The sequence below is a fragment of the Sinohyriopsis cumingii genome, chromosome 5 (assembly GCF_028554795.1).
Source record: "Sinohyriopsis cumingii isolate HCF-2022 chromosome 5, ASM2855479v2, whole genome shotgun sequence".
In the NCBI taxonomy this organism is placed as follows: Eukaryota; Metazoa; Mollusca; class Bivalvia; order Unionida; family Unionidae; genus Sinohyriopsis; species Sinohyriopsis cumingii.
In genome coordinates, this window is record NC_142965.1 from 16,158,934 (window position 1) to 16,173,629 (window position 14,696).

The 14,696-nt window shown below is 34.9% G+C and overlaps 1 protein-coding gene across 9 annotated transcripts in view; it reads left to right on the forward strand.

Moving 5' to 3' along the window:
* Positions 1 to 5,411: 5,411 nt before the first annotated feature.
* The window catches only part of LOC149798700 (uncharacterized), a 25,044-nt gene continuing 15,759 nt past the window's right edge, over positions 5,412 to 14,696 (forward strand). For 2 of the 9 annotated variants that reach the window (XM_089957543.1, XM_089957546.1), the window contains exons 1-2: positions 5,416 to 6,093; positions 11,470 to 11,569. In XM_089957543.1, coding sequence (XP_089813669.1) covers positions 5,803 to 6,093; positions 11,470 to 11,569 — 391 coding nt within the window. In that variant the 5' untranslated portion in view covers positions 5,416 to 5,802. Of the gene's footprint in view, positions 6,094 to 11,469; positions 11,570 to 14,696 lie in introns of all 9 variants that reach the window. The other 7 variants (XM_089957548.1, XM_089957542.1, XM_089957545.1 and 4 more) reach the window with 7 other exon arrangements.

The following is a 14,696-nucleotide window of genomic DNA, read 5'->3' on the forward strand; positions in this document are numbered from 1 at the left end:
GTAATATATAAAACCGCAATAAAAGCAATTCTACTTTAATGTAACACCACAAAGAGTGCGTGTTTACACGTTGAGTACAACACTAATGATATGGCGGGGACAAATATACACCTATGGTTACAGACTTTTAGGGCACCGCGTCCGACTCGGATACGGGAGGTCGCGGGTAAGAACCCCGGCTGAGTCATACCAAAGACTTACAAAAATGGTACTAACAGCTGCCTCGCTAGGCGCTCAGCATTTAAAGGTTAGTGTTAGGACTGGTCGGCCTGGTGTCAGGATAATGTGACTGGGTGGGACATCATTCTACATGTCTGCGGCATGATGCCCCAGTGCTAGACATCACTATAAACTGTCACACTGCAGACATCGTAGCGATATGACTGAAAAAATGTTAAAACTACGTTAAAAATCTAAATCACACACACACACACACACACACTTTCAGAATTATCATCATAAAATGTTACCCAGTCAATAAATTTAGAGAAAACTGGATTGTTTGCTATAACATTTTATGTCCGCTTATAATTAATTATTGACATTGTATTTGTAGCCCTGACAATACCATAGTGATTCAAGCGGGGTACACGGCGATTTATAGTATATTAGCCATAGTGATTGTAGCACAGAAGACAGTGATGTACAGTATATAAGTTGTAAGGACAGTAGAAGCGTAGACAGTGATTTACAGCATATTGGTTGTAAGGACAGTAGAAAGGCAGACAGTGATGTACAGTAGATCAGTTGGAATGACAGTATCAAAACAAACAGTGATGTACAGTATATCGGCTGTAAGGACAGCAGCGAGACAGACGGTGCTTTACAATATTATAGTTGTAAGGACAGTAGCAAGACAGACAGTGATGTACAGTATATTGGCCTTAGTGACTGTAGCAGAGTATAAAGTGATGTACAATTTATTGATGGTAAAGACAGCAGCAAGACAGACAATGATGTACAGTATATTGGTTGTAAGGACAGTAGCATGAAAGACAGTGATGTACAGTATTATATTGGTTGTAACGACAGTATCATGACAGTGAGTTACAGTACATTAGTTGTTAGGACTAGCAAGACAGACAGTGATGTACAGTATATTGGTTGTAAGAATAGTAGCAAGACAGACAGTAATGTACAGTATGTTGGTTGTAAAGACAGTAACAAGACTGACAGTGATGTACAGTATATTGTTTGTAAGGACAGTAGCAAGACTGACAGTGATGTACAGTGTATTGGTTGTAAGGACAGTAGCAAGACAGACATTAATGTACAGTATGTTGGTTTGTAAGGACAGTAGCAAGACATAGTGATGTACAGTATATTGGTTGTAAGGACAGTATCAAAACAGACAGTGATGTGGAGCATATTGGCTGTAAGGACAGTAGCAAGATAGACAGTGATGTACAGTATATTGGTTGTAAGGGCAGTAGCAAGACAGACAGTAATGGACAGTAGGTTGGTTGTAAGGACAGTAGCAAGACAGTGATGTACAGTATATTGGCTGTAAGTAGCAAGACAGAGAGTGATGTACAGTATATTGGTTGTAAGGACAGAAGCAAGATAGACAGTAATGTACAGTATATTGGTTGTAAGGATATGAGCAAGACAGACAGTGATTTACAGTACAGCCGCCTCTAAAAAATCTACAAAGACTATGGTGTTTAAAGAAGCCTCAAACATTTTGACTCCGATATTTCTTCTGGAGAATCAGTTTTCGTGTATTTCGTAGTGCAGATTCAGATTTCGTGTATTTCGTAGTGGGGTATCAGTTTTCATGTGTTTCGTAGTGGAGATTCAGATTTCGTGTATTTCATAGTGGAGATTCAGATTTCGTGTATTTCGTAGTGGGGTATCAGTTTTCGTGTATTTCGTAGTGGAGATTCAGATTTCGTGTATTTCATAGTGGGGTATCAGTTTTTGGCGCATTTCATTGTGGGGTATCAGTTTTCGTGCATTTCGTAGTCTGTGCAAACTATGACTTTGAAGACCCGAAAACAACAACCATTGGGTAGACATGAAAATATTCCTTTTCCAAATAACAATGATTATTGTGTATAATTGATAACGTTCCTTTTCCAAAGAACACTCATCATTGTTTAGAATTGACAACGTATCTTTTGAGATAGATTGATTCTCGGTATATGTCTGACGAATATTAATCAATTTCTTTACTGACCAAGAACTTGAAATATATTATCAGAAAGATATTCGTTATATTCATGAATAGTTTGCGTGAGTTCTCTTGCGTGGTTTGATTTGCATGATACCTTGGTCAGAATGCTTGTTGTTTCCAAAAACTAACCAATAGCATGTAGGCACATTTTCACCGATCATCGCAATACAAAATTTTGCTGATGTTGATCCTAATTACAAATGAGTGGAAAACTTCCATTCGGTTTTATTCATTATAGTATTGTCTTCTTGGAAATCTCCGTGAGCTATGCAAACTTGTTACTTTTCTCAATTTATGGATACGTTTAAAAGCACCGTAATGGAGTCTCTCTATACGAATAAATATTTGGTCTGAATAATTTTTATTTTACGGAAGAGCGAATAAGAATTACATGAAAACAGATGACACGTAAACCGATGACGTGAAAACAAATGACATGACATGTAAACATATGACATATAATCATATGACATGCAGTCAGATGACATGTAAACATACGACATGTAAACAGAGGACATGTAAACAGAAGACATTACATGTAAACATATGATATGTAATCAGAAGACATGCAATCAGATGACATGTAAACAGATGACATGTAATCAGATGACATGCAATCAGATGACATGTAAACAGATGACACATAAATAGATGACATGACATGTAAACATATGAATGTAATCAGGTGACATGTAAACAGATAACATAAAATCAAACGACATGCAAACAGATGACATGCAATCAGATGACATGTAAACAGATGACATGCAATCAGATGACATGTAAACAGATGACACGTAAACAGATGACACGTAAACAGATAATATGACATGCAAACATATGACATGTAATCAGATGACATATAAACAGATGACATGATATGTAAACATATGACATGTAATCAGATGACATAAACAGATGACATGATATGTAAACATATGACATGTAATCAAATGACATGTAAACAGATGACACGTAAACAGATGATATGACATGTAAACATATGACATAAAATCAAATGACATGTTAACAGATGACATGCAATCAGATGACATGTAAATAGATGACATGCAATCAGATGACGATGTAGTCAGATGACACATAAACAGATGACATGTAATCAGATGACATGCAATCATATGTCGTTGTCAAGTTCGTGAATATGATGCTTTGTATGATATGTGGTCAGGATGAACTGTCTGGATAACATTTCTTATACTTGTCCGATTCAAAACCAAAATACCACCTGCATACAGAGACATGTTTATTTTAATCATCACATCACACATGTATAATTTTCATCCTAGTTCAAGTAGGACCAATTAATAATGAAATCTCCTTTCTCGTAGACTCCAAGTTATAATTATATATTCATATTGATATTATGGTCAATACTGCTAAATAGACTGCAAATTATAAATATATACTTATAAAGTTTGGATTACTAGACCTTTAGACTTGTTTTCGGTTACCTTAGAAGCACCTACGCTATTCTAAATAATACTTGTTTCTAGTCCGTGTATTAATATAGCATGGGATATTGGGGCCAAACTGGCATTATTGATAACCCTAATACGTTTTAATAACATGATTATTTCTACATTGGATTGGGTCAAAATCCTAAAATGGTAACAATTTTCTTGGAACCCAAATAAAACTGTATTATAAATCCATTGTTCTACAATATCCGTATTTCCTTCAGATGCAAAGGAAAGAGGCTCACAAAATAAACAAAACACTTGCATGCTGTATTCGAGAACCCAGTATGACACAGGAATATGAGGCAGCCAATAATAGCCCCAAAAGGGGGAGACTATCCAAAATTGCAGAACGGTACAGATAACCACTTTGGATTCAGCTCTGATACCATGCAAATGCTTTCAGTACTTGTTTCAAGAGGCGGGCGTGGCAAAGGTCAATAATCTTCAGGGAGGGACAAAGAAATGTTCCACTGAAATAAATTACTCATTATCAGTGGAATATACCATTGAAATTACTGCTCATTTTACATGGGAATGTATCACTGAAATACGCTAATCGTTATACAAGGGAATGTATCACTGAAACACACTAATCGTTATACAAAGGAATGTACCAATGAAATACGCTAAACATTATACAAAGAACGTACGATTGAAATCATAGATATGCATGACCATGTTATTCTTTGTTTGGATTCGGAAGGCCTCGACAAAATTGTGATTGTCCACGCATCCTGTATGTTTTTTAATGAAAACGAAAACTTGTATATTTCTGAAGACAGGAAAAAATAGTAACCTGTCACAATTAAACCAAAGTATAAATAAGTATATTAACACCAATACTTACGATGTAAGATGTGCTTATTCGAATAACTATATGCTTTATAGACAGAACGGAAGATTGTTTGAAACCTACATTTTTATAGCCCCACAATTCTTTAGTCTATTTTTAAACAAACTTTTTAAATGCATTATTCCATATTTTGCAGTGCATATGACGTGTATTGATTCATTTTAAGAGAACTAGCAATTGTGTTTTAATCATTATCTCTTTTTCGACGTACTACCTCAACATTCCAAGAAAAAGTTCCTTGATTTGCCGTTGTACAAATTAAGGCTCAACATTTGCTTGGTAGTGACCTTTAACTACGTGGTAGTGACCTTTAACCGAGTGGCAGTGACCTTTAACTGCATGACAGTGACCTTGAACCGCGTCATATTTGTCACGTAGAAGATAAAATACCCAGCAGTGTTATGAATAGGGCTCGAGTTATGAAAATAATTTCACCATGATATTCACTGATGTCGAATGAAAGCAAAAATATTTTAGCATGAAATTTATTGATAATGTCGAATGAAAGAAACAAGATTTGAGCGTGAAATTCCTTGATAACACCAAATGAAAGAAACAATGATTTCATTGTGAAATTCCTTGATAATGAGGAATGAAAAAAAGGACTTGCTGTTTTTACACACGCTATTTTGCGATAAATTTAAGAGAAGCCCGACATAAACAGAAATCAAGGGGGACAAATCTTGTGGGAAAATGTAATTAATTGTATTAAGTAATCATAAGTATATTTAAATGAGAGTATATTCGTGTTTTACTATTGGAATACATAGACCTTTTCCACGAACCTGTATCACATGGGTTCATATACCGATTTTTGGAAAGGTTATCTAAACAGCGATACTTCCTTGTCTGTCTATCAATGTTGAAACCTGTTTTAGATTGACGTATAATAATTTTCTATGTAAGGAATACAACTAAATGGAACGAAATCAAACGCTGCACTATCAAATGCTCAAATTAGAACTTTCACGGGCTAAGGGAAATATTTTTTTTCTAAGAAATCGCCAGTTCCCCTTGTTCACGAGAATCTCGCGTTAATGAGGTGTATAGGTAGATAAAGGTATAGTACGAGGTGTGTATTGTTTGTAAACAGTACTCAGGTCTCACCGTGCGGCAAACATCTATCCTGGGGCAGCTCCAGACGTCACCACAAGCGTGATAGTCTGGTAGGGCTCCATCGTCATTCTGGACAATCGAACCACGGGGGGAATTTGGCCAAATCCTGTATCCCATCTAGTTTTGCACTGAACTATTGTTGCAAGAGTTGCCTTCAAGGACCAAGGCTGGTAACGATGGCTCAAACATACTCAAACTGCTGCAAAGACAGCCGTGCCGAACTGTTGGCTGTGAAGCGCGTGAACATATTCCTTACGGCTGTCAGTTGCATGGCATGCTTTGTTTCCATAGTGATGTGTGTATTTACAGCACATCTGTACTTCAAGCTAATAAATATCTCTGACATTCATACTGATGCACAGACGAAAGTTACTGTTAATAGTCCGTCTAGTTTCCAGGAAGAACCTTCCGTCGATTTGCCGGAGTATGGATACGAGGCACCATTGCAGGACTCCAGTGCTGCAAAGGTATTTATTTTGTAAATAAGCTTTTCGATCTGTTAATTTCTTTGAAGATGCACATATGACGTAATTAGTTTCATGTACCACCAATAAAATAAATTAACAAAAAAAACAAGGTATACGAACCTAAATTCTTCAATACGACATTGTTCTATGTAAATAACATCTGCTGAAATGCTCAATGAGTGACCTGGGATAGTTCCATGCATTAATGTTATCATGGGTATAATGCATTCGTTTTTAGTACAAAGGCAGATGCACACGAATCTTGAATGTATTTTCTTATGCATTCTGTGAAAATGAGTGTTTCATTTGAAGACGGTGAGTTTACTCTAAGAAGACCACAAATGTTCTTGCACTTTTGTCTACTTAAGCAGCTAAAATTTCTGTTTCAAGCCTGGACAACACGTCCTTTGAAGAAAGAACTAAGAAATCGGTAAATAGAGAACACGAATTCGATCAAGTCTATAGCTAACCATTTTATGTAATATAAAATATGACAACATCTGTTAGACACTGTTTCTCTGTCATGGAAATCATTTTGCAAATTGGTCATATGTATTCCTTTCCAAGAAAGAACGTCATGCATATACACAGAAAAACAGCTGTCTTCAAGGGTTGTATGTTTTAAGAATATTAAAAAGGGCCTTCCAAGCGCTTATTTTTTTTAGGAATATTCAACAGGTGTGTTCAAGAAATATATTTGTAGGAATATTAAACTGGTGTTATCACGGGTTATATTTTTAGGAATATTAAACAGGTGGTTATCCTGATGAGCCATTTTCACTTCCGGACAGCTATTGTTCCAATCCAGTTTGAATGTTTATCCATGTTTTAGTCACTCCAATGCCATCTTCTAGTTTCAAGACAGTTTAAATCTCGAGCCAGTCTTCTTCGGTGGAGATGTTAGACCAAACTGACAGTTTGTCTCACTTACGCTATGTCCATATTTGGCACTTCGAAAACTCTTTACCACATTCTTATAGGATTTCGACAACTTTCCACCAAATAATGTTCCATCTCCCAATTAATACAATTATCACACATTCCACCTTCTCGTGCGTAAATTGATATCTTGAGCTGTATATCGGTGCCGCCCTCTCACTTTGAAACCTTGAAATTTAATGCATAAATCAAAGTCTAGCAAGCACGCATTGACTTTATCTTATTTTTCATTTCGCTTTTAAATTGCTTTTCCGGTTTCTGTTTCTTTAAAATAAGAATATATTAATTTGAAGTATTCGTACAGCATAACCTCGAAAACAGGTCAACGTGACGAGACAAACAGTCGTAGAACGATCGTAAAGTAAGTTGCAAACCTTCGCCTAAGATGCGAGGGAGGCAATGGAGGTCTAGATTTAACATCGTATAGGAAGTAGGAAAATGCCATGGGTAGCTGATTAAAAATAGCAAGTTGGCAAAATCTTAATCCTGGATTAGAATTTGGATGATCAAGCTAATCATATATTTAATAATTTGTCTTCCTTTGAATTTACCTGATATCAAAAACACCGACATGTTTATTTCTCTGCGCTGGATTTATGTGTATCACACGTTGGTTTTAAAATTGATACTGGTATGCAAATTAGAAAATCATTTCCAAGATAGGGGAAACTTATTATAACTTTTTGTTTGAAGTCCCCTTTAGATTAAATATGTCAAGACATTAATGTGGCATTTACATAATTATCATGTGTGATTCCGTTAGAACTCAAATCTGTTCTGCAAGAACAATCTCCTAAGATAATACAATAAAAGGAAAACATATAAAAGGAAATAGCCTATGTAAGACGAGAACCCCCCCCATATATATATATATATATATATATATATATATATATATATATATATATATATATATATATATATATATATATAGAGAGAGAGAGAGAGAGAGAGAGAGAGAGAGAGAGAGAGAGAGAGAGACACACACAAAAGGAAATTGAATTCCTCAAGTAAAGGTGTTACCTATAGACATTTTGTGAAATAGAATTGAATTCATCGGTTAAAACTTTTACCTGTAGACTTTTGAAAAATCAAACTTGAATGATTGAATGGGCGTATTTTGCTTTTTCTGCAACCTACGGCTGATTTACTTTAAATTTAGAATCAGTTCATCAGTTCCAAATAGAGACAGAAATATGCAAAGCATCCCTAGAAAGGAAAGACTAACTGTGTACCGTACGCAATGGACATAACGTAACAGATGGCTTTCATTATACATATATGGAACAATATAAAATCATAGGATTTGTATGTCTTACTTTTCATCGCATCATATGGGTGGTGTAACACAGTTTGTGTACTGGTCAGATATTTATAACAAACCCTGTCCTCGATGAAAGACGACTATAAATAACGTAATTACTGTATCTTGTTACACGTATGTGTGTCAACAAATGGTCATGAATTTTAAAAGATTGCAGAACAGAATTAGACGATGCATCTGATAATTGTAGAGAAAGCTTACTCTAGGATTCGTTCCGGCTGCTATGAACTCATTTTTGGTTTGATGGTTTGGGGGGGGGGGGGCGCCTGCTCCTCATTTCCTCTCGCCCTTTAGGGGAGAGAGAGAGAGAGGGGGATTTTGTTTCTCGGAAAAAAAACATATTGTAGTCTGTTGTTTTGTTGTTTTTTTTCTCAGGGTTTTATGAATTATCGCTTTAATGTGCTTGCATTTCTCAACGAGGTCATATAGTAACCAATCAGAAGGGAATATAAAACTTAAGTGCAGCGTGACTTGATTTACAACAGCACAGAGATGATGATGGAGAGAGACATGGCCTACACTTCAAAGAACCCTCCTCATTCGTTATGAGGCCCATTTTCTGTAATGAACAGCAGCCCACTTCAGTCACATAAGTGTGTTATTCACGCACGAAAAACTGCGCAAATATTTTAGATACGCTCACGATGTATACAGTGCATTTATTGGAAAAGAAAGTGAAAGTAGTAAGGAAAATGTGTCAAGGTTCATATTTAATTTTAATCATGTAACCGCAAATGTAATCCATCTACGAGAGTATGTTTTATGCGAGAGGAACAATGGATTGCACGAGTCACTGTACCTACATTATACTGCTACTAAATTTAGAAAACATGGGCCACCTATGTAATACAATGCAAATTTTAAAAGGATAAAATGTAGTGTTGCTGAGCAGATGTGTACAGAAAGTTGCCTTAGCTTCATATAAGTCTATGATATTTTATTGATTCTGGGGGCCTTCCCATCTGTAACAAAGAAACGGACTTTTGAAGGGAGGTAACTTTAGATATTTTTAGGCCATATTCTAACTTGTGTAAACATTAAAATAAAGTCTAACACGAGCGTTACTTTTTTGAGTAAGCAATGAATGAAACCTTGCACAGAACTGAAGAAAAAGACATGTCAACGCATGGCCACGCCGCTCAAATTAGTTATTCATGAGCGTATAAAATCAGGCATATAAATTCGGAGGCACAAGGTTTTAATTTTTAATATTTTAATAATATTAATGTATGTTTATTTAAATTTTCTCCTCTTTAAGATGTACGGTGTGCTCTGGGACAATACCCATTATAACGCAAAGCCTTGACTTGGTTAAAGCTTTACAAATAAATGAAGCATTTTATTACGGAAATGCTAATCACAATCTGCGCATGCAAGATAAGTACATAAATAGTGGCTTCGATACCTCCATTCTAAAAGTAAAGAATTGTAGATCTATTAGAAGGGATGAATAGTGGCTTTGTTTCCTTGTAGCATGATCATTGCTGTGGGAGGAATATTCTCAACAGCAACAAAGGGAAAAAAATAGACAACTATAGCTTCAGAACTTAGTAATCATAGAATTTATATACCTAATTTTTTCTAATGATTATATTATTTCAATAATCAATCTATCGGAATGAAAGTTATGACTAATACAGACAAGTTTCAGCTATAGTTTATAATGCTATACAAATATGGGACACGTTTAAGCTATAGTTTATAATTCTGTTCAAATACGGGACAAATTTAAGCTATAGTTTATAAACAATGTAAATACTGGACACGTTTAAGTTGTAATTTAATACGCTATTCAAATATGGGACACGTTTAAGCTATATTTTATAATCCTTTTTAAATACTTGACACGTTTAAGCTATAGTTTATAATGTTATTCAAAAACGGAACACTTTTAAGCTATAGTTTATAATGCTATTCAAATTCATGACACGTCCAAGCTATAGTTTATAATGTTATTCAAATACGGAATACGTTTAAGCTATAGTTTATAATGCTATTTAAATACCGAATACGTTTAAGCTATAGTTTATAATGCTATTCAAATACATGACACTTTTAAGTTATAGTTTATAATACTATTCAAATACGGAACACGCTTAAGCTATAATTTATAATGCTATTCAAATACGGAACACGTTTAAGCTATAATTTATAAACCTATTCAAATTCGGTACATGATTAAGTTATATTTTACAATTCTATTCAAATACGGAACACTTTTAAGCTATAGTTTATAATACTATTCAAATACGGAACACGTTTAAGCTATACTTTATAATGCTATTCAAATACGGGACACGTTTAAGCTATAGTTTATAATGCTATTCAAATACGGGACACGTTTAAGCTATAGTTTATAATGCTATTCAAATATGTGACACGTTTAAGCTATAGTTTATAATGCTATTCAAGTACTGGACACGTTTTAACCAATATTTTATAATGCTATTCAAATTCGGTACATGCGTTCAAGCTATAGTTTATAATCCTATTCAAAACTTGGCATTATTTTACGCAGTTAAGTGATTTCCAAGAAATAACCTCCAAACAACAAAGTATAATATGCGTTTAAGCTATAGTTTGTAATACTTTTCAAAACTTTGCACTGTTTTACGCAGTTAAGTGATTTTAAAGAATAACCTCCAAACAACAAATAAATAAATAAATAAATAAATAAATAAATAAATAAATAAATAATAATAATAATAATAATAATCTAGTTTTTATAGATTGAACTTCACATAAATTTACATTCAAGCACTAGACACATAGGCTGAAATATTATGTATCCAATATACACTCTACCTTGCATATGTGTCTATCAGTAGCCCTGGTAGTTCAGCTGATTGTTTTGCGGTATCCCAATTCAATTTAAAGGTCGTTCTTTTTATACCGGCTCATGCCAACCCGCGTCAGCTACCTCAATGTGTTATTGCAAAAATCACTTGATTCCCTTTACCAAGAAATGACATGGACAATAATGTGTTAACGATTCCATTAGAACCGAGGAAACAATTTATCTATCAACCTACCTACCTACCTATATATCTATCTACATCCAGAATAGTGATCTCAACGGTTATGCTCAAACCTGTTTTACTTGTATACTGCAGCTGGATACTGTAATAAAACGATCAGTTGACAAGAAGGCACCTAAACGCAAGGGGGAGAAGAAGGACAAGAAGCCAGGTAAAAGAGGATCGTGCCCTAAACGTAAGCACACTCCTTTTGTTAACGTTTTTAGCTGCATGCCACATGGCAGCTAGAAGCAAGTGCCAAATGTTGTTTCTTCTATATTTCTTGTACGAGGTATGGGGTACTCATCGTCTTGCATTGCGCATCACTGCACATATACACATGCACAAATACACGTATAAATCAGGATTCATACAGTTCTGTAAATGTGTGAATACCTTGAAAATCACCCCCACCCCACCCCACCCCCCAACTGTATTAGACATCATAGATGAAAATGGAATTTAATCATTGTCTCAGATAACAATATTCCAATCCTTCGCCTATCAGTCTCCCGAGATTGGCTTTTAAATTCTAATAAAATTTTTTCATTAAGCGAAAATATTCTGCACACAAAAATAGAATGAATCAAGGTAATTTATCCGTTTGCTAACATTGGTGGAAATACCGCAATGAATAGCTTTGGATCGCCCACCCATGTGTTATATTGGAAATCCCTTGATGATCCTAAAATCTAGTAATTGTGCAACCTTCTCCATTCCAATCCCGATAAAATTTCATTTAAAACTTAACAGCTGGCCGTATTTATCACGAAATTGTCATGTAAAATAATATGCAAATATGCAAATTGTATGTGGAAATCCTGGTTAAAAGCCTATGCTGTTGCTTGCACGCGTTACAGGTGAAAATACCCCCCTATAGTAACCTAATCACAAGGTAAACATGCTTCCGTATATACTTTAATAGAGAATTCTATAGCAGGAAACGAAATAGTGCGGAAAATCAATAACGTATAATTATTGTTATTATTATTATTATTATTATTATTATTATTATTATTATTAATGCCAGTAATGTGGACTGATAAGAAGTATTTCATAAAACTATTTGAGGTGGGCCATAAGGCAACGAAGTGTACTGAGACATTGCGATAGATGGCAGCTTTCTGAGGCACTTGTGACTACACATGCCTGTATGAAAATTTCATAATTAGGAATTAGTTCTTGTTTGTTAATTATTTAAATTTGGAAGAAGTATTTGAGCGACATGAAGAGCACTGGCTGACTTTGAATTCGCTTTTTGGCTTTGAATACGCTTTTTGACTTCAAGTTGCGGTTGTTCATAACTTATTTGCCCCCATCTTCCTTTCCCTTCGATATGTTTCATTTCGCTATGCAGATAATTTAAAATTATTGTTCTATACAGAAGACATGTATTGCAGCATAACAGGGCGGGTGTGTCATATCTTTGACATGGTATAGTAAGAGCCAAACATTTGACATGTATAACAGCGTAAGAGCTGATACAGACGGGTATTCCATATCTTTAAAGCGGAAATGCATGAGCGTATACGTATTTCGAAATGATTCAATGACACATAAAAAACGGCGTTACGAGGCTTCCCCTGACTTCTTAATTTCAAATTTATAGTTTATTGAAAAAAGAAAGAAATATGAAACAGTCTGATTAACATGCGAGTAGTACTCATGCGAATACACGTTTTACAGACCATTGTTTGTTTTGAATATCAAACTGTTTTTGTTTCCTTTTGTACCCACTATAATGATGCCCACTATACTGATGCCCACTATACTGATACCCACTATGTTGATGCCCACTATACTGATACTCACTATACTGATGCCCACTATATTGATAATCACTATACTGATGCCCACTATACTGATGCCCACTATACTGATACTCACTATACTGATGCCCACTATATTGATAATCACTATACTGATGCCCACTATATTGATAATCACTATACTGATGCCCACTATACTGATACTCACTATACTGATGCCCACTATACTGATACTCACTATACTGATGCCCACTATACTGATACCCACTATACTGATGCCCACTATAATGATACTCACTATACTGATGCCCACTATACTGATACTCACTATACTGATGCCCACTATATTGATAATCACTATACTGATGCCCACTATACTGATACCCACTATACTGATGCCCACTATACTGATACTCACTATACTGATGCCCACTATATTGATAATCACTATACTGATGCCCACTATACTGATACTCACTATACTGATGCGTATATGTGCACTCCTTGTTTTGATTTAATTGATGATGCCATTTCCAAACTGATATACGTGCATCTTTTCACTCCTATAAGCTTCTAAAGTAGGGTGTTGTAGTGACATAAACAAAACATACAGTTGTTCCAAGTTGCACGTATAGCGAACCTCGCTTTTACGAATTCTATTATATGGCGAACGCCGGCTTTTGTATTCCAAACGTATACGCACCACTGATAGCAAATGCCCATTATATATATATATATATATATATATATATATATATATATATATATATATATATATATATATATATATATATATATATATATATATATAATTTGCCGGCTAATAATATTCAATATTTATTAGTAATATGAAATGTACAACAGTTATTTCAAATTTCGAATTAACCCCATTTGTTTCATTCAGTTTTTGGATACTCTGAAAACACAGGCACTTTGGTGGCATCTTTAATGGTTGCATGAAACCTAAATACTCTTTTGTCAAAAATCTAAATCATATTTTATTCTGCATATATTGGTGTATCTAATGTAAAGGGTAGGAAATATTTTGAAATATATTTTTTGTTCAAGTCAAAAGTAAATCAAACGTACATTGGTACAATTTGTGTTCAAACGTAGGCGGTCTCTGAAGTGAGGTGTTACGCATGGGTCTGGAATTTAAATAAAATAATTTCTGTGTGAATCAGCGGACCCTATTTTCACCTAATCATATCACTGGAATTTTCATTTTCATCTAAAAACCCGATGCTGTAATTCCTTAGTTTCAATGAAGAAACTGTGCTTCTCCCTCGTTATTTGCCACCATTATATCACACTCCACTCATCCCCCGGATGTTTGAAAATAACACAATTTTCCCTTCCTAAATTCTATCGTGATGTAACGCCAACCTACAATAAGTCAAACACTTCAGGCTGAATTCCAACAGATGGCGTATTACGTTTATTGTTTAAGATGCCCATTGGTTCGCAAATATTTCGAAACGGTACAGATTAGGCAGTCCATATCTTCAATTTATTGTTGTATACATACTTGGTTTAATTTTCTTGCTGTAGTAG